The sequence below is a fragment of the Elgaria multicarinata genome, chromosome 15 (assembly GCF_023053635.1).
Source record: "Elgaria multicarinata webbii isolate HBS135686 ecotype San Diego chromosome 15, rElgMul1.1.pri, whole genome shotgun sequence".
Taxonomy (NCBI): domain Eukaryota; kingdom Metazoa; phylum Chordata; class Lepidosauria; order Squamata; family Anguidae; genus Elgaria; species Elgaria multicarinata.
This window is the reverse complement of record NC_086185.1, coordinates 11,120,792-11,139,456: the sequence shown is the minus strand read 5'-3', so window position 1 is coordinate 11,139,456 and position 18,665 is coordinate 11,120,792. Positions and strand designations below refer to the sequence as shown.

The 18,665-nt window shown below is 44.5% G+C and overlaps 1 protein-coding gene across 2 annotated transcripts in view; it reads left to right on the top strand.

The window, feature by feature from the left end:
• Positions 1 to 18,665, top strand: part of BRWD3 (bromodomain and WD repeat domain containing 3) — a 76,986-nt gene that overhangs the window by 32,459 nt on the left and 25,862 nt on the right. The window contains exons 17-29 of one of the 2 annotated variants that reach the window (XM_063141959.1): positions 1,576 to 1,801; positions 2,900 to 3,067; positions 3,225 to 3,408; positions 3,862 to 3,955; positions 4,693 to 4,842; positions 6,729 to 6,833; positions 8,098 to 8,174; positions 9,715 to 9,892; positions 10,008 to 10,124; positions 10,752 to 10,859; positions 13,419 to 13,543; positions 16,490 to 16,572; positions 17,912 to 18,023. In XM_063141959.1, the coding sequence (XP_062998029.1) occupies positions 1,576 to 1,801; positions 2,900 to 3,067; positions 3,225 to 3,408; positions 3,862 to 3,955; positions 4,693 to 4,842; positions 6,729 to 6,833; positions 8,098 to 8,174; positions 9,715 to 9,892; positions 10,008 to 10,124; positions 10,752 to 10,859; positions 13,419 to 13,543; positions 16,490 to 16,572; positions 17,912 to 18,023 (1,727 nt within the window). The remainder of the gene's footprint in view (positions 1 to 1,575; positions 1,802 to 2,899; positions 3,068 to 3,224; positions 3,409 to 3,861; positions 3,956 to 4,692; positions 4,843 to 6,728; positions 6,834 to 8,097; positions 8,175 to 9,714; positions 9,893 to 10,007; positions 10,125 to 10,751; positions 10,860 to 13,418; positions 13,544 to 16,489; positions 16,573 to 17,911; positions 18,024 to 18,665) is intronic. The other variant, XM_063141960.1, reaches the window with a different exon arrangement.

Here is an 18,665-nt window from a genome sequence, read left to right as displayed (position 1 = left end):
GCTATATTTTTTTTTTACTTTTGTGGTACATCTAACAGCAGTTAAAGCAGCCTTTCCAAACCGAGCGCCCTCCGGATGTGTTGGACTACAATTCCCATAATCTCCAGACATCATGTCAATGAAGATAGGAGTTGTAGTCCTTACCTGGAGGGCACTAGGTTGGCGAAGTCTTAAGTCAGAGGGATAGCTATTTGGGCTGGAGCTACCTATTCTGGAGTTATCCCACTCAACTAGTTTGAAGACTGATGACTGGACAATGTCTGGAGGAATGAAGCCCTCGATTTAGGGTGGATTCCTGCATTGAGCTGGGGGTTGGACTCGATGGCCTTATAGGCCCCTTCCAACTCTACTATTCTATGATTCTATGATAAAGAAACCAACACTAAAGCAAGAATGGAGATTAAGGCTATCTTTAAAAGGCTAAGAGAATGTTAGAAGAAAAACATATGTACATACAGTTGTTCCAGTCAAGCAAGTCCACAATGATGTTTTGTACTTCCTTTATTAAAAACAGCTTCTTTGTACCACACAAGCAGCCGCTTCTACAAACGTAGTAATAAACTTACAATAATAACAGTTAGAAAGTAAGTTTTGGTTAAGGCAGGTTTTCCTGGGGAATATTTTTTAACAGTGTAGGGGGCATTCCTGTAGGCACTAGTGCGCCTGTCCACTAGCAGATTTACTTAACTTTGTAGAGGAAATTTTGACCATTGATCAGACATATTTGGAAGAGAGGCACTTCTCAATGGCTCTGTAGGTCAAAGCCAGCACCTTGAGTAGGATTTGGAAGCAAACGGGACGCTAATGCAGTTTGCAATGAAAGGAAAGGAGAGGAACCTCTCGTGCAAGCACTTGAGTCATTGCTGACTCCTAGAGAGATGCCTGCTTTCACTGACGTTTTCTTGGCAGACTTTGTAGTGGGGTGGTTTGCCGTTGCCTTCCCCAGTCGCAGTTCCCTTTCCCCCAGCTAGCTGGGTACTCATTTTACCGACCTCGGAAGGATGGAAGTCTGAGTCGACCTGAGCCGGCTGCCTGAGAACCAGCTTCCGCTGGGATCGAACTCAGGCCGTGGGGAGAGTTTCGGCTGCAGTAACTGCCGCTTACCACTCTGCGCCACACGAGGCTCTATGAAAATCAATGAAAATCAATCATAAAAATAAGTTTGTTAAATTTCCTTTGCTGAGGTGTTGGAGCAGATATCTGCCTGCTTAGGACCTGACTTCACTCCTGTGGCTCCTGAAATTCATCACGCTCAGTCCCATTGTTTCAGAGTTCCTATTTCCGGCCAGAAGGACAAGAAGTATGATTCATTTTAAAAAAGAAAAGAAAAGCGCGGTACATTGAAAAGTCACTGAATCCTATGCTGTAGTACAGAATAGATGCCGGCTTGCTTAAACCCTACTCCTCTGAAGTGGTTTGAATATTCTGATGATTTCAAGGTGAAACTTCCCATTTGGCAGATAACCACTGCCCCCACCCCCACCCCAAAAAATGAGAATTGGCATTGATTTGTACGGTGTGTTGTGTCCCCGTTCGTATATTTGCACTGATTTTCTAAGTTTGTGTCTCATGTAGATTCCAGATCAGATGTTCTTCCACACAGATTATCGCCCCCTGATCCGCGATGCTAATAACTATGTACTAGATGAACAAACTCAGCAGGCCCCACATCTTATGCCTCCCCCCTTCTTGGTAGATGTGGATGGAAATCCTCACCCCACGAGATACCAACGGCTGGTGCCAGGGCGGGAAAACTGTAAAGATGAACAACTGATTCCTCAACTGGGATATGTGGCAAACGGTACATGATGTCTAATAATAATAATAATAATAATAATAATTTTATTTCTTACCCACCTATCCATTTTGATCAAGGCGGGGAACGACAATAAACGATAAAACACATAAAACTGAATTAAAACATAATATACATTGTTAAAAACAACCTAAAAAACATCCTAAAAGCATTCTAAAAACATCTTAAAATTCCTCCAATAAAGATGGAGTTGGTGGGGGTGGCAGCTGGAGTCTGTTAGGAATTTTCTTGCACAATTTTAATTTAGATTTTCTAAATATGAGTACATTGTTCCCAGCTAATCGGTTGCTGGGTCTGGATTAATCGAAGAAGGTAAGGTCTCTTTTTGTTTCGCAAGGTGGAGTGGAGGAGAACCCTTATGCTAAAGGCTTAGTAATTGAGCTGGCCTCCTAGGATACAGTATGTGAGACAATAAGGGACACATCCAGAAACTGTGTTAATCTGCTCCAAACACATACACACACAACCCAACAGTGTCTGGTGGGACATTAAAGACTAGCCTATTTATTGTGGCATATCTTTTGTGGGCTGGATTCATTCACCAGATGCTTGAAGTAGTAACGTATTGGATATCCGTATATATGTGCAGCAAGAAGAAGGGATGGGGCTTTATCAGAGTGAGGCTGAAAAGCCAAGCTGTGCAAAAGAGAGTTGAATCATATTGCCATGTAGAGCCCAAATGAGATCCAGTCAAAAGTATAAAAGTTCAGAGCAAGTATGACCCATTCCCAAACGATGAGTTGTCAAAGCCAATGAAGGTGTTCATAAACACCCAGAGGGACAGTTGTTTTCTGTAGTGAGTGAGCCATTCCTATCTTTAATAGGACCAATTGGCAGTCTTTTGAGTTATTCAGGCCTCTTTCTCAGCCTCTGTGTTTCAAATAACAGTAAAAGAAAATAGTTCAGTTGAAGGGGTCTCCATTGCTTAATAAAGTCTTGGTGTCCAGCCCAAGGCTTCTGGTGGGTGCTCAGTAACCTCACCCTGCTAAAGGACCTTCCTTGGCACAGCTGTTGGGAATTGCTGCAATACGGTACTGCTGGTACATTTGAGATTTCTCACTTGGTACTTTTGATCTTGTAAAGGTGATGGTGAGGTTGTGGAGCAAGTGATTGGGCAGCAAACTAATGACCAAGAGGAGAGCATCCTTGATGGGATCATTAGGGAACTACAACGAGAGCAAGATCTGAGAAGGCGTAACGGAGGCGAAGCTCCTCCAAACCCTCCACAAAGCAGATTACAGTCTGTTAACAGTAAGAGTCGTCTTCTGTCGTTCTTCTGGGAAAACATGGAAAGCCACCAATTTTATCAGTGTTCTTTTGGTACGGCAAACATGCTAAAAAGTTTGATTAGTCTTGTGCCATGTTTCCCCCCTCCCCCTTTCCCCCTTTTTTTCCTTCTTTTTGGTAGCTTTGAGAAGTCCAAGTTTGGATCTAGCTTCCCCTCCGAACGTTGGGCTCAGACGGAGCGGTCAGATTGAAGGTGTCCGGCAAATGCATCACAACGCTCCCAGAAGTCAGATGGCCACGGAGAGAGATCTCATGGCGTGGAGTAGGAGAGTGGTAGTGAATGAGCTGCATCCTGGGGTTAGCAGGTAAAAAAAACATTGTAAGCATGTACATGAGCATGGACCTGTTTAAAATGGCCCTCTGAGGACCCAGTCCTATGACCTCCACCTTCCAAACTTGAAGGCCTACGAGCATCCAGTGCAGAGCAGGAGGAGCAGCAAAGGCGACGGTCACGTCTTCCGTTCCTTCCGCTCTGCGTTTTCGCTAGATGGGCTTTTTTGCTGGGGCGTTGCAGAGGGGGAGGGAAGAAGGCCAGAGAGGCTTCAGGATAACTTGTATCCTGGCCTCACCCGTCTTCTCCACTCCCCGCCCACCGGAACACCCATTTTACCCCCTCTCCAAGCTTGTGTTCTCTGCAGGGGGCAGGGGGGGAGCGGAGAATGGATTCCTGGATCTGTGTTCAGAAGGGGTGGAAAGAACATGGTGTTCACAAAAGGTTTAGCCAATAACCTTAGTTTCTTCTCCTTTTTTCACTTAAGAGTTCAGGAAGAATGCCGAGCTGCCAAAGGTGACTTAGAAATCCATCTGTATACCCTTGAAAAGAAGAGAAAGCCTTCCCACATTTTGCAACGGGTAAGAAATATTTTCAGGCATGCTGTGGGTTGCATGCGCTGAGCTGGTTAGCCAGGTGGAGGTGCAGGATCTCAGTGTGTGTGTGTGTGTGTGTGTGTGTGAGAGAGAGAGAGAGAGAGAGAGAGAGTGGGGGGGAGGGGAATAGCTGCATATACTGAATGAGGATTGAAACCTGGGAAAAAATGAAACAGTCTTAAATGGACTGGATGTTTCAAATACTGTAGGCAAGGTTTTGAACTCAATTGCTTCATCAGATAAGAGGCCCTTTTTGGATATAACACTAAACCATAGTTTAGCCTTATATGTATGTGAACAGTGAGGAGAGCAGAAACACCCACTTCTAACTGTTAGACTAACTACAGTTCCTCTTTACGTTTGAACTGCGGTTAGTTTAAGCTATGTTTTGTTCAAATAAGCCAGAATCAAATTGTGGCATGTCATCTTGGTTTGTTCTCAAACCGCATCTTAAATTAACCAGAGTTCCCCAAATTCAATCATGACAAGCAACTTTGATGAATTTAAAAGTGGAAGTAGATGCTCCTGATCCCCCCTCCCCCTAAAGTCATTTCAGGGGAGCACATGAGTCTGATTCTCATGCACATAATGCTCAAACCAGGCCATAAATATCCATCTGTATGATCCCAGAGGTTTGGTTAATCTTGAAATACTTAATACTGCAAACTTTCCCCTGAAAAAAATCAATGTCTGTCTTCTCTTCTTCCCTGGGATTGTGAAAGAGCGACTATCAACCCGGCAGCGGGCGAGCTTTACGAAGGAACCAGCGCAAGCGGCAACACGCTTACCAAACGCGTTCCACCATTGAACATAATGCGCAAGGTGCAAGGAGAAGTTCACATACCCAGGAAGATTCTGAAAGCTCTTCTGAGGTCAGGCTTCTGAAGTTTCTTTCCTTTCCTTTTTATTTTGCAGCATCATCTCTTGAGGCTGGGATTGTCCTTTTGTTCTCCAAACGATTAAAAACAGTTTTTTTAAAAAAATATTCTTTAAAACCCACGTACGGGAAGAACGTATCGCAATAAAAATGCAGTGCGTTTTTACTTTTAGAGCACAGGCGGTTTCCAAACGTACGTCCTGTGATGGCAACTGGAGTGCTGGAGCTTTGCTGTAATTTGTGGAAATAAGGCTGGGAAAAGAGTTCAAGACTTAACTTCAGTCAGACAGTTTGGGACTGAGCCTGCCCCGTGGACTGATGTTGTGTTGCAAGAAAAGCTACTACCACCTCTTACCTGACTGGCAGCATATGCAAAGCAGGAGGAAGACAGAGGCGGTCTTCGCTTCCACACTCCTCCCACTCTGTATTTTCGCTAGGCAGGCTTTTTTTTAGCCTGTCTAGCTAGGGCTCTGCAGAGCGAGGCTGGGGATAGCTCGTCTATCCGCTTCCCCAATCTCCTCCCCTCCCCGTCCACAGAACGGCCCCCTTCCTCTCCTCTCCAAGGTCACTTCTGTGAGCTCAGCGACACAGCCAGCGCAGTTCTCTCCATGCCAGCAGTGAGAGAGTGGGGAGCTCGGGTTCAAGGTTGGAGACAGATCCAGGAATCCAAACTATCCTATGCCTTCTCCCTTCCCCAATGCTGTTTTGGGCCCATAGGACAGAACTCTGCATAGTTAAACTATGGAACTCACTACCACACGACGTGGTGATGGCCACCAATTTGGATGACTTCAAAAGGGGGTTGGATAAATTCCTGGAGGAGAAGGCTGTCAATGGCTACAAGCCCTGATAGTTATACGTATGCTACCTCCAGTATCTGAGGCAGTAAGCCTGTGTGCACCAGTTGTTGGGGAACATGGTTGGGAGGGTGTTGTTGCACCAACCGTGTCTTGCTTATGGATCCCTGGTTGACAGCTGGTTGGCCACTGTGTGAGCAAAGTGCTGCACTAAAGGGACCCATGGTCTGATCCAGCAGGCCTCTTCTTGTGTTCTTATGTTCCTGTGAAATCTGGTTCAAATCTCACCTGCGGCGTGTACTTACTTGGTGGCTTCAGGCAAGACACTTTCAACCTTATGAGGAAACATGGCGGATAAGAATACCTTACAAAGCTGTTGTAAGAATTAAGAACCTAAGAGGAGCCCTGCTGGATCAGACCATCTTGTCCAGCATTCTGTTCACACAGTGGCCCACCAGCTGCCCGCGGGAAACCTGCAAGCGGGAGACTAGTGCAATAGCACCCTCCTGCCCATGTTCCCCAGCATATAGCTATCAGGACCAGTAGCCATTGATAGCCTTCACCTCCAGGAATTTATCCAACCCCCTTTTAAAGCCATCCAAATTGGTTGCCATCACCACATCTTGTGGTAGTGAGTTCCATAGTTAACTCTGAACTGTGTGAAGTAGTCCTTCCTTTTATTTGTTCTGAACCTATCACCAATCAGCATCACAGGATGATCCCATGGGGTTCTAGTATTTTGAGAGAGGGGGAAAAATGTCTCCCTCTCCACATTCTCAGCACCGTCCATCATTTTGTACACCTCTACCATGTCTCCCCTGAGCCTCCTTTTTTCCATGCTAAACAATCCCAGTTATTGTAACCTCCCCTCATAGGGGAGATGCTCCAGCCCCTCGATAATTTTAGTTGTACTTATCTGCACCGTTTCCAGCTCTATAACATCTTCTCCTTTTTAAGTATTGTGGCCAGAACTGTAGACAGTATTCCAACTGGGGTCGCAGCATAGATTTGTATAAAGGCAGTATAATGTTGTGAGTTTTATTCCTAATTCTACCTAACATGGAGTTTGCCTCTTTATCAGCAGCTGCACACTGGGTGGACACTTTCAGCGAGCCAAACACCACAACCCCAAGACCTCTTTATTGGTTGGTCACGACTAGCTCAAATCCCAGAATTGCAACTAGATAATGTATGTGACTTAAAAGCACTATATAGATGCGGTGGTGGTTCAAGTATTCATCCTTTAGCATTATTTCATTCAGGTCTTCTTCAGCCTGGTGCCCTCTAGAAATGTTGGACTACACATTAGAGAGGTGTAGTCCAAATTCTCTGGAAGGCACCAGGCTGGAGAAGGCTATTTTTAGTGTTATCTGTGCAGGATATCTTTGAACATAACTTCCTAAGAGAGAAATACTGATTGCCTGCTCATATCATGTCCTGTGTTACGGATGTGGAACTCAATATAGTTTTGGGGTGCTCTAAGAAGAGCTTACATTTTAAAAGCGGAATTTTTCACTTGCACCTCCTGCTGAACCTGCATATCTAATGTCTGGAGTGACTCCCAAAGTGTCCCTTAATAGTTGGTTTCTGACTTTGCAGTTTGAGGTGGGAGGCAGAGGTGAGTGTTCTTTGTTGTACTCCTTTGAGCCTACTGGTTATTGACAGTGTCCTCTTGACCAGTGTCCCTAGAAATGTGGCACTGAACAACTTTCAAAGAACCTAAGAAGTGTCCTGATGCTGGATCAGACCAAGGGTCCATCTAGTCCAGCACTCTGTTCACACAGTGGCCAACCAGCCATCGGCCAGGGATGAACAAGCAGGACATGGTGCAACAGCACCCTCACGCCCATGTTCTCCAGCAACTGGGGCATCCAGGCTTACTGCCTCAGATACTGAAGGTAGCACACAACCATCAGGGCTAGTAGCCATTGATAGCCTTTGCCTCCAGGAATTTATCCAACCCCCTTTTAAAAACCATCCAGATTGGTGGTCATCACTACATCATGTGGTAGTGAGTTCCATAGTTTAACTATGCGCTGTGTGAAGAAGTCCTTCCTTTTATTTGTCCTGGATCTCCCAACAATCAGCTTCATGGGATGACCCCATGGGGTTCTAGTCTTTTGAGAGAGGGAGAAAAATATCTCCCTCTCCACGTTCTCCACACCATGTATAATTTTGTACACCTCTACCATGTTTCCCCTTAGCCTCCTTTTTTCCAAGCTAAACAATCCCAGCTGATGTAACCTTCCCTCATCATTTTAGTTGCTATTTGCACTTTTTCCAGCTCTATAATATCCTTTTTTAGGTGTGGTGACCAGAACGGTACACGGTATTCTAAGTGTACAGTGCTAAGAGAGAAGCTTCTTTATGCAAGTTTAGAAGTGGCCGGTGTAAGTGATGGAGCAAATGGACAAAAGATTGCTCTCTTTTTCTCCCCCCCCCCCTTAACTCAGGAAGATGACACAGCCGGCACAAGTGATGCATCTGTGGATGACAACGTGGCGGCGTGGCAAAGTGAAAGCAGCTCCAGGTAGTTTCGCTATGCTCTGTTAAAGGGGGAAACCTCGCAGTTTCAAAATAAATGTGCTGCTTGCTTAACTTCAAGGCCATCTAACGTAGGGAGGATGCATTGTGAACTGGGAGGGAGAGCTGGGATTTGGGTATAACTGGACATACTATGGATTCACCTGTTTTGAGTTTCAAGTAAACAAACCTGTGGGTACTCACCCTTGCCTTTATGTACCCATTGCCCTTCACTGAGCGCTGTTTTCTCTCATTCGTCTCACCTTTCTTTCCACAACGCTTGGACAAACATAATTTGTGAACCAGGTAATATCTAGCACAACTGGCATGAATTCCAGTGATTGTAGTGGGGCATTTTACAGCTTCAGCGGTCGTGGGAATGGGTGTGGGTTGAAACTGGCATCACCTGGCTTAGACATTGTCCCTGTTCACACGCAATGGCAATTCCTAGGTTGTGTAATCCAGGAATTGCCATGGGAGCGAGTGCACTGCTTTATGTATACTTGTTGCTTCCACTTTCAATAAAAAAACTCAGGAATTCTGGGGATGCGCGCCACTTCTGGTTTCCAACAGCAACCTAGGAATGAGGCATTCATAGGTTGTTTCTGTGTCATCCGAACTCAGGCACTGAGTTAACAGGTACTGTGTCATCTGAACTCAGGCACTGAGTTGTTGAGTCAACAACTATATGGTTGTTAACTCAACAACAAACCATGGGTTAACCAGGGGTTGTTTAGCTCCTAAACAACCCAGTGTTCTGGGTTTGCGCAGCCCAGCCTACGAAGGAGCTCACTGTGGGTTGTGTGGTAAAGCAGAAGAGGTGAGCCCACAGCAGGCAGTGCACCCGCTCGTGCATGACAACCCATCAGTTTTTAAACCAGTGGGTTGTCGTTATATGCAAACCAGGTCACTGTTTCCACCAAGCTCGTAGGGAAAAAACACAAAAGAAAATGGTGAGTCCCTGCCTTCGTATAGCTAAGAACATAAGAGGTGCCCTGATGCTGGATCTGACATCTAGTCCAGCACTCTGTTCACACAGTGACCAACCAGCCATTGGCCAGGGATGAACAAGCAGGACATGGTGCAACAGCACCCTCCCACCCATGTTCCCCAGCACCTGGTGTACACAGGCTTATTGCCTTGAATACTGGAGATAGCACACAATCATCAGGGCTAGTAGCCATTGATAGCCTTTGCCTCCAGGAATTTATCCAACCCCCTTTTGAAGCCATCCAGATTAATGGCCATGACCAGGTAACATTGACATTTAGCAATTGCCTCAATAGATCTCATGTCTGAATGGAATAATTTGTGCTACGAAGCCCAAGTTTGCTTTCAGTTGGTTTACTACTAAAATTGTGCCTTGGAATTCCTTGCAATGTACATCTTATTTTTTATTTGGATTTAACATGAATGAGCTTGTACTTGAATGAGTTCCTCGGAACAGGCATTTATTTATTTTTTTGCCAGCCAGCTCTTTATAACTTTACAAATATGTTTTCCCTTTGTATGTTGTTTCTGAGTACTTTATTCTGTGACGTTTTCAGTGATTCATCCAGTGAATATTCCGACTGGACTGCAGATGCCGGGATAAACCTCCAGCCCCCCAAAAGACAAACAAGACAGGCGACGCGCAAAATTTGTAGCAGCTCCGATGATGAACATGAAAAAGACACAAAGGGACAGGAAGAAAAACGCAAGAAACCCAAACAAACACGAAAAAAGGTTTGCAGGCTTTTTTAAGGCCGGGGGGGGGGGGGGTTGTTTCCTTTTGGGGAGATGTAAGCTAGCTGTTCACTCACACTGCTTGTATTCAAACTCTGAACTTTTCTGTTTAAAGAAACCCAGTGGAATGCTTTCAATGGACGGTGAACCCACTGAGGAATGGTTTGCTCCCCACTGGATATTGGATACCATACCGCGGCGTTCCCCCTTTGTCCCACAAATGGGGGATGAGGTAGCTATTCACTTATTTAGTTGCACGGGCCACCCAGTCTCCCAAATGGGCTTGCAAACATATTTATTAACTTGTAGAATGAAACTTAAGACTGAAAGTTATTTCAGATGTGCTGGTACAGTCTTGCCGCAGCGTTGCACCATCTCAGGATGCGTGTTGGACTTGGAGGGAATTGGCCAGTGCCATCTGTGCTGCATGAAGCCAGGGATTTTGCCAACTCTGGGAGAAGTGGCTGGCTCATCCCAGTGCTGGGCTGAGTCTTTTGTGCAGCACCTGAGGTCAGCAAGGTGAAAAGCAAAATGAGCTGGGGAGGAGCAGGGCGTTGCCCCTCATCTGGTTCGTGAATTGCCCAATGCGGGGATACCCACCCACCCACCCAAAGTGGTTCGGCACCCTGTGCTAATGGAAGGAGCAAAGCAGCAGCAAATGAGCCTTGTGCACAGTAAGCCAAGGTCTGCCAGCAATCCTGCCTTCCCATGTGCAAATGATGCACTTCCTGGAACTAACAAAGCAAATTAAAACAAATTGAAAGCTTTGGGGCATTTATTTTCAGAATTTGACATTTTAAACATTTTAAAGGTAAGTTGCTGTACGAATCACATTGTCTTTAACCTTCCTTTCTTTCAGATAATCTATTTCAGGCAAGGACACGAAGCTTACGTGCGTGCAGTTAGGAAGGCAAAAATTTACAGTGTTAACCTGCAAAAGCAACCATGGAATAAAATGGAACTCAGGGTAAGTGGCGCTTCAGGGGTGTTTGAAAACCTTTTATGGCCAGTTAGAATGGGGGGCTGCCTTATAGTGAGTCAGACCATTGGTCCATCTACTCCTTCTGGTGCAACACTGACTGGCAGCATCTCTCCAGTGCCTGGAGGAGTCTTTTTTCAGCCCTACTTGACGATGTCGGGGGTTGAACCTGGGGCCTTCTGCATTCAAAGCAGACACTCTACCATTGATCTGTAGCCCTGTCCACACTAGAGGGATCATCCTGTCCAAAACCTCGTTATCTGATAAGTTATTATTATCATTATTATTATTAATTACATTTGTATACTGTCCCATAGCCCAAGCTCTCTGGGCAGTTTACATAGGATAAAAACAATATAAAACATTTTTAAATCACAAAAACACACAATTTAAACCCACAAAAACATACAAAAACAAAGCCAGGCTAATTACATATTGCTAAATGCCTGGGAGAAGAGAAAAGTCTTGACCTGGCGCTGAAAAGATAACAATGTCTGCGCCAGGTGGGCCTCGTCAAGGAGATTGTTCCACAATTGGGGGGCCACCACAGAGAAGGCCCTCTCCCTTGTTGCCATCCTCCGAGCTTCCCTCGGAGGAGGCACTCGGAGGAGGACCTTAGATGTTGAGCGCAGTGTACGGGTAGGTTCATGTCAGCAGAGGCGTTCCATCAGGTATTGTGGTCCCAAGCCATGTAGGGCTTTATAGGTCAAAACCAGCACCTTCAATCCTATGGTGGAGATGATAACATGCCAAGCAGAGAGCAAACTGAGCCAAAGCGTGTCTGTCAAGAAGTATTCCCGTAATGCCAGGACTGTGGGCTTTGTTTTGCGGGCCACAGCCAGTTTTACATGGCTTAGTGGGCGGCATCAGAGATTCCATTCACATTCTCCCCTACGTAGATATTCTCAGTCATTTTTTCTTGCTCTCTTGCACAAAGTAACAGTAGGGGGTATGAGTGCGTGAAGATGAATGGATAGGTGGGCTTGAATTATCTCTGTAAATACGTTTGTGAGATTGTAGACATTAATGGATGTGTGAGGTCAGGCAGGATGAAAGAGCGCGCTGTTTTGTTGCTGTTAATTGGGTTGACAAAAAGGCTAAAAGCAAAGGGGTAGAACACAGGATGCTAATATAATAAAACAGAAGAGATAACCTTACATTTTGTCTAATCACCCTGAGGAAGGACCCAAGGGTCCAAAACGTGTCAGATTTATTTTATCATAATAAGATCTGGCGTTCTATCCCTTTGCCTTTGGCTCTTTTGTCATCTCTGCTGGAGTTTCCTTTTTTCTGGCTTTTGTTAATTTGGTAACATACGAAGAGCCCTGCTGGATCAGACCAAGGGTCCATCTAGTCCAGCACTCTGTTCACACAGTGGCCCACCACCCATTGACCTGGAACTGCCGGCAGGACATGAGTGCAATGACACCCTCCCACCCACGTTCCCCAGCCACCGGTGTACAAAGGCTTAGTGTACACCGGAGGTAGCGCCTTTATTATTTATTACATTGTTATCCAAACCTTCCTCTAAGGAACACAGGACCAGTGGCTTGAATCAAACTCTAGATGGGGACTTTTTATTGTATTGTTTTTATGGTAATCTTTCGCAAACCTCTTCAGGATTTGTGCCAATGAGAAGCGGTGTATAAATGTTGCTAACTACTAGTACATGGGCGAGGAGGTCAGCCTTAGGGCCAGGTGTGGAGGGAGGGCATTATTATTATTATTATTATTATTATTATTATTATATTTATTTGTATCCTGCCTTTTGCCCAATGCTGGGCCTCAAGGTGGCCTTACAAAGTTTAAAACATGCATTGGGGGGGGGGGGGACATAAACGTTTAAAATACACAACAAAATTATAAGACTTTAACATAGATGGAGGGCCAGATTATTCTCCAAAGGCCTGCTGGAACAAACAAGTTTTAGCCTGCCTCTGAAAGCCCATCAAGGAGGGAGCCAGCCTAGCTTCCCTGGGAAGAGAGTTCCAAAGCACTGGAGCAGCCACCGAGAAGGCCCTGTCCCGCGTTCCCACCAGGCGTGCCTGTGAAGATGGTGGGACTGAAAGAAGGGCTTCTCCAGAAGATCTCAAAGCACGGGCAGGCTCATAAGGGAGAATACGTTCTTTTAAAGAACGTATATTACTAATGCTAATACTTTCATTAGCAAAGTATTTTGTTTACAGGCATCCTGTGAGTGGTGTGGACTGTGCTTGAGAATTGCAGCTAGGTAGACAAATGTCTCTTCCCTACCTCTCAGCGCTTTGAACAACTGAAAACCATTTCTCTATCTGACCTTATAGGGTCCATCTATTCTTTGTTTTTACTTTGTTTCTATTTTTTGTTTTTACTTTGGGTTCTGATTTGGCTCTGGTTTGAAGAGTGAAGCATCCATGCTGTAGCCCAATGTGCTGCCTAGAACAAGGGGAGAGAGAGGTTATTTGTACTTTGTACTTATTCACCGAAGGGTTATGCTTCAGATAAAACACACATGCACATACACACGCAACCCTAATCTTTTAACCTCTAATGCTGTTTGACATCCAGGAACAAGAGTTTGTGAAGATTGTGGGAATTAAGTATGAAGTTGGACCACCTACGCTTTGCTGCTTGAAGCTGGCCTTCCTTGATCCCATCTCAGGCAAAATGACCGGTGAATCATTTTCCATAAAGTAAGTGGCTGACTAACAGGCCTAGCTAAATCTTACAGTGATTTTCGGGTACCGTTTGCTCGCATCCCCTCCATCCATTCCCAAGCCTCTCTCCCTAATAATATTTAAGAAAAGAAGTGGCATCCATCACATTTAGCATTTCCTTGTTCCCTTCATAAGCAGCCAATGAACTGGAGCAGGGTGGCGGGATGGAAATACCTATTATTATTATTATTATTATTATTGCACTTTTATAGCACTTTTATCCTGCCCTTTAGCCATAGAAGGCTCTCAAGGCAGCTTACAAAAATAATTCTTAAGACAGTCCCTGCCCACAGGCTTACAATCTAAAAAAAGTGACACAAAAGGAAAGGGGATTGGGAGGGAGGAGGGGGAAAAAACGCAAATTTAGGCACTAGATTCTTCGTTGCAAAGTTCAGCAGGTCATGGACACAGTGGAAGGGCTGTCCTTCTGATGGCCTCATCAGCGACAGTTGGTAGCAAGAGGGAGGGGGGGCTTTCAGCTGGAGCTGGATCCAATCATGATGAGGTCATACATTTATTTTTTGTAAACGTCTTCTGGAAGATGTGGCAAAGAGGGCAACAACCCATCCACTCCGCCCTGGTTAACATTAATTCAAAGCTGAAGATTTGGGGAAGGGGAAAGCAAAAGACTTCCCCACCCACCCCCCCGCCTGCTTCCCGTAACATTAGTTCCTGTCTCCAAATTGAAATTTCATATACCTTATCTTGCAGTGCAACGCATAATGGTAGCTGTCTTGAGTCTGTAGGAAAAAGAGGCGACTAGCTCTGGTGCTATGGAATGTCAAAAAGGTTTCTTTATTTTTCTTATACGAAACACAAAAAAATGTTCTAAAAACTTTAAACCAAACTTTTACAACGCTCAACGTTTTGGACCTTGTGGATCCTTCGTCAGGAGCTATAAGACACACACACATTATTTTTTATTTATTTAAAACATTTATAAGCGGCAGTTACTGCATCCGAAACTCTCCCCACAGCCTGAGTTCGATCCCAGCGGAAGCTGGTTCTCAGGCAGCTGACTCAGGTCGACTCAGCCTTCCATCCTTCCAAGGTCGGTAAAATGAGTACCCAGCTACCTGGGGAAAGGTAACCGCGACTGGGGAAGGCAATGGCAAAGCACCCCGCTACAAAGTCTGCCAAGAAAACATCAGCAAAAGCAGGCGTCCCTCTAGGAGTCAGCAATGACTCAAGTGCTTGCACGAGAGGTTCCTTTCCTTTTTCCTTTCCTATATCACTAAGATCTCAGAGCGGTGTACAGATAAAAGCATACAGTATAAAACAATAAATATGCACCGTTAAAAACAAATTAAACCGTGAACCAAGTTAAAACAATATATAATTTAAAAGCAGTTAAAACAATGTGCCAGTGAGTTTAACCATCAAAGGCTTTGTTAAAAGCCATGTTTCTACTTGGCATCGAAATGAAATCAGTGTTTGCGTCCGGGGAGGGCATTCCACAGTCGGAGTGCCACAGCAGAGAAGGCCCTCTCCCTTGTCCCATCGTAGTGTATATGTTGCATTGATGGGATGTGGAGAAGGGCTCCTCCAACAGATCTAAGGTCTCGGGCAGGCATATATAAGGAGAGGCGCTCCCTCAAGTATCGAGGTCCCAAGCTGTTTAGGGCTTTAAACGTCATTACCAACACCTTGAATTCCGACCGGAAGCATATAGGCAGCCAGTGCAGTTCATCCAACTTAAAATTAAATGAAAGGAAACAACACTCATAGTCTAATACAATATATGTACCTTTACACTAAGTTTCTGCTGGACTAACCTACTCATGATATAATCAACTCAACCGTTTGTATTAGAGGAAACACGCATGGCTTACTGAGTTTGTATTTTTTATCATTACAGCAAGTGTAGTTATTTATATTAACTCGGCACTCTCCTCCACTCCCTAAATCTGTTCCCGGCTATATAGTCATAAATAACTTCTTTTATTTATCTTTTAACACTCTACTTTTCATCTTCATTATCGTCTGTTACGTTTTAGGACACCATTTCTTATCTAAATTAAATAAGTTATTTATGACTATATAGAGGGAGAAAACGTGGAGGCAGTGACAGACTTTGTATTTCTGGGCGCAAAGATTACTGCAGACGCTGACTGCAGCCAGGAAATCAGAAGACGTTGACTTCTTGGGAGGAGAGCAATGACAAATCTTGATAAAATAGCTAAGAGCAGAGACACCACACTGACAACAAAGGTCCGCATAGTTAAAGCAATGGTATTCCCCGTAGTAACCTATGGCTGCGAGAGCTGGACCATAAGGAAAGCTGAGCGAAGGAAGAGAGATGCTTTTGAACTGTGGTGTTGGAGGAAAATTCTGAGAGTGCCTTGGACTGCAAGAAGATCAAACCAGTCCATACTCCAGGAAATAAAGCCAGACTGCTCACTTGAGGGAATGGTATTAAAGGCAAAACTGAAGTACTTTGGCCACCTAATGAGAAGACAGGACGCCCTGGAGAAGAGGCTGATGCTAGGGAAAGTGGAAGGCAAAAGGAAGAGGGGCCGACCAAGGGCAAGATGGATGGATGATATTCTGGAGGTGACAGACTTGACCTTGGGGAAGCTGGGGGTGGCGACAGCCGACAGAAAGCTCTGGCGTGGGCTGGTCCATGAAGTCACGAAGAGTCGGAAGCGACTGAACGAATAAACAACAACAAAGCCTTTCCCTATAGCCTTTTTGTGGTGCTTTTCCCCTCTTTTTCCCCAGCTGCCTTAAGCGCCATTTTTTTTGGGTAGAAGGGCAGGTATAAATCAAATAAATATATAAATAGGGACGGACTATTTCTATAATGAATATTGAAGAATAATCTGGAACCTTTGAGGTTAGAAAAGGCTTAAATATGTCCATTGGCAGCCTGTGCCTTTGGTTGCATTACCTCAATCTGAAGCCTTCATTTCTGTTTTACAGGTACCATGACATGCCTGATGTTATTGATTTCCTTGTGCTGCACCAGTTTTACAATGAAGCCAAAGAAAGGAATTGGCAGATTGGTAAGTATAGGTTTGCCATTCAGCAGCTCCCTATTAAATATATATAAAAATTTTGTTTTTAGAATTTGATTTGATTTGATTTATATTGCATTTCAATACCGCCCAATAGCCGAAGCTCTCTGGGCGGTTCACAAAAATTAAAACCACAAAGTACAACTTAAAAGTATAAAACTAAAACTACAATATAAAAGTACAACCAGAATAAAAATCAAGCAGCAATACAAAGATTTAAAATAGAGATTTAAATACAGTTTTAAAACAGCAAAGTTAAAAGACTTAAGATGGTAAAATGGGAAAATACTGGGAAAATAAAAAGATCTCACCTGAAGTCAAAAAAAGTATAACGTAGGTGCCAGGTGAACCTCTCTAGGGAGCTCATGCCACAGCCGAGGTGCCACAGCAGAGAAGGCCCTCCTCCTGGTAGCCACCTGCCTCACTTCCTTTGACAGGGGTGTCAAGGAACTCGAAAGGGCAGGTTCCCTTGGTTCACTGAGTGGTGGTCAAAGATTCTCAAGACACAATTTCTCTCATCTTGGAAAAGTTTTATTACGAGCAGCCTGTAGTGCTGCAAGGTGGCAAACCCTAGAGGATGTGAAGAACTGCCCACTAGTTGCAGGCAAAGCTAAGATACTTATAGGGTAACATCCTCAGAAGCAACAACAGAACTTCCTCATATAATAAACCAATCATAATACAGTTTTGCAATACAGTGACCAATGAGAGACAAGGCATTTATGCATGTGCAGAGTGCAGATAATTCTAAGACCAGAAAAACAATATGTAGATGGGTATTGCAATCCTGGAACATCTGTTCCTTTGTGGCTACTACTCTTCCTGTCCTCGCCGGGACGCTCACACTCTGACTAATGTGTCAACACTTCTTGTTGGTTGAGCAAGTGTTACTCAATATATTTTCAGCTACAGTTTGGATCAAATTGCTATAGAACTTAATTTCTAATAGAAGGGGCTTACATCAAAACAGGGTGGGCACAGATAAAATAGCCCATTCACCCATTTCCTCGACAGGGGCTAACGGAGAAGAACCCCCGAAGATAATTTTAGGGTCCAGGCAGGTACATATGGGAAGAGCCATTCCTCCAGATAACCTGGCTCCAAGCCGTTTAGGTCCTTGAAAGTAAATATTTCTCATGCGTTTATTTTTGCAAATGCGTGTGTTTTCAAGAAGAAAAGCGGGCAATAAAGAAATGAAATTTAACAGGCACACCAGTATTAGAAAGCTTTGGCCGGAAAGAATGGATTCTCGTCTGGCTTGATGGTTTGTACATATGTAAGAGCATCTGCGCATGGCGCTTGGCTCACTCCAACCTTTCTATTGCAGGGGACAGGTTTCGCAGCATAATAGATGATGCGTGGTGGTTTGGAACCGTGGAAAGCCAGCAGCCCTTCCAGTCTGAATATCCTGATAGTTCTTTCCAGTGCTACAGTGTTCAGTAAGGATGAGTATAAGCAGCTTGGGCAGATGTCTTACTCTGAAAGATGGCGTATAAATACACTACAATGAGAACATCAGAAGTGCCCTGATGCTGGATCAGACCAAGGGTCCATCTAGTCCAGCATTTTGTTCACACGGTGGCCAACCAGCTGTCGGCCAGGGACCAACAGCACCCTCCCACCCATGTTCCCCAGCAACTGGTGCACGCAGGCTTCCTGCCTCGGATACTGGAGATCGCACACAACCATCAGGGCTAGTAGCCCTTGCTAGCCTTCTCCTCCAGGAATTTATCCATCCCCCTTTTAAAGCCATCCAAATTGGTGGCCATCACCACATCTTGTGGTAGATTTTTTTTTTTGGGGGGGGGGAATAATAATTGTATTTATTTTCCCAGTATATACATATAAACAAATATTCATATATAAATACATGTTCATTGTAGAGTATCCTTTTTTTACCACCCAAATTATAGAAATAATTACTTTTCATTTCAGATTTCATCTTTTATCCTATTCCCTCCCTATTCCCTCCCCCCAACCTAGTGCATTTCTCGTAAATTGTCCCATTTCTTTTTCTGGGATGTTACATCACTTCTGTTTTATCTCTTCCTTTATTATTTTTATAGTTATTTTCTAACCTT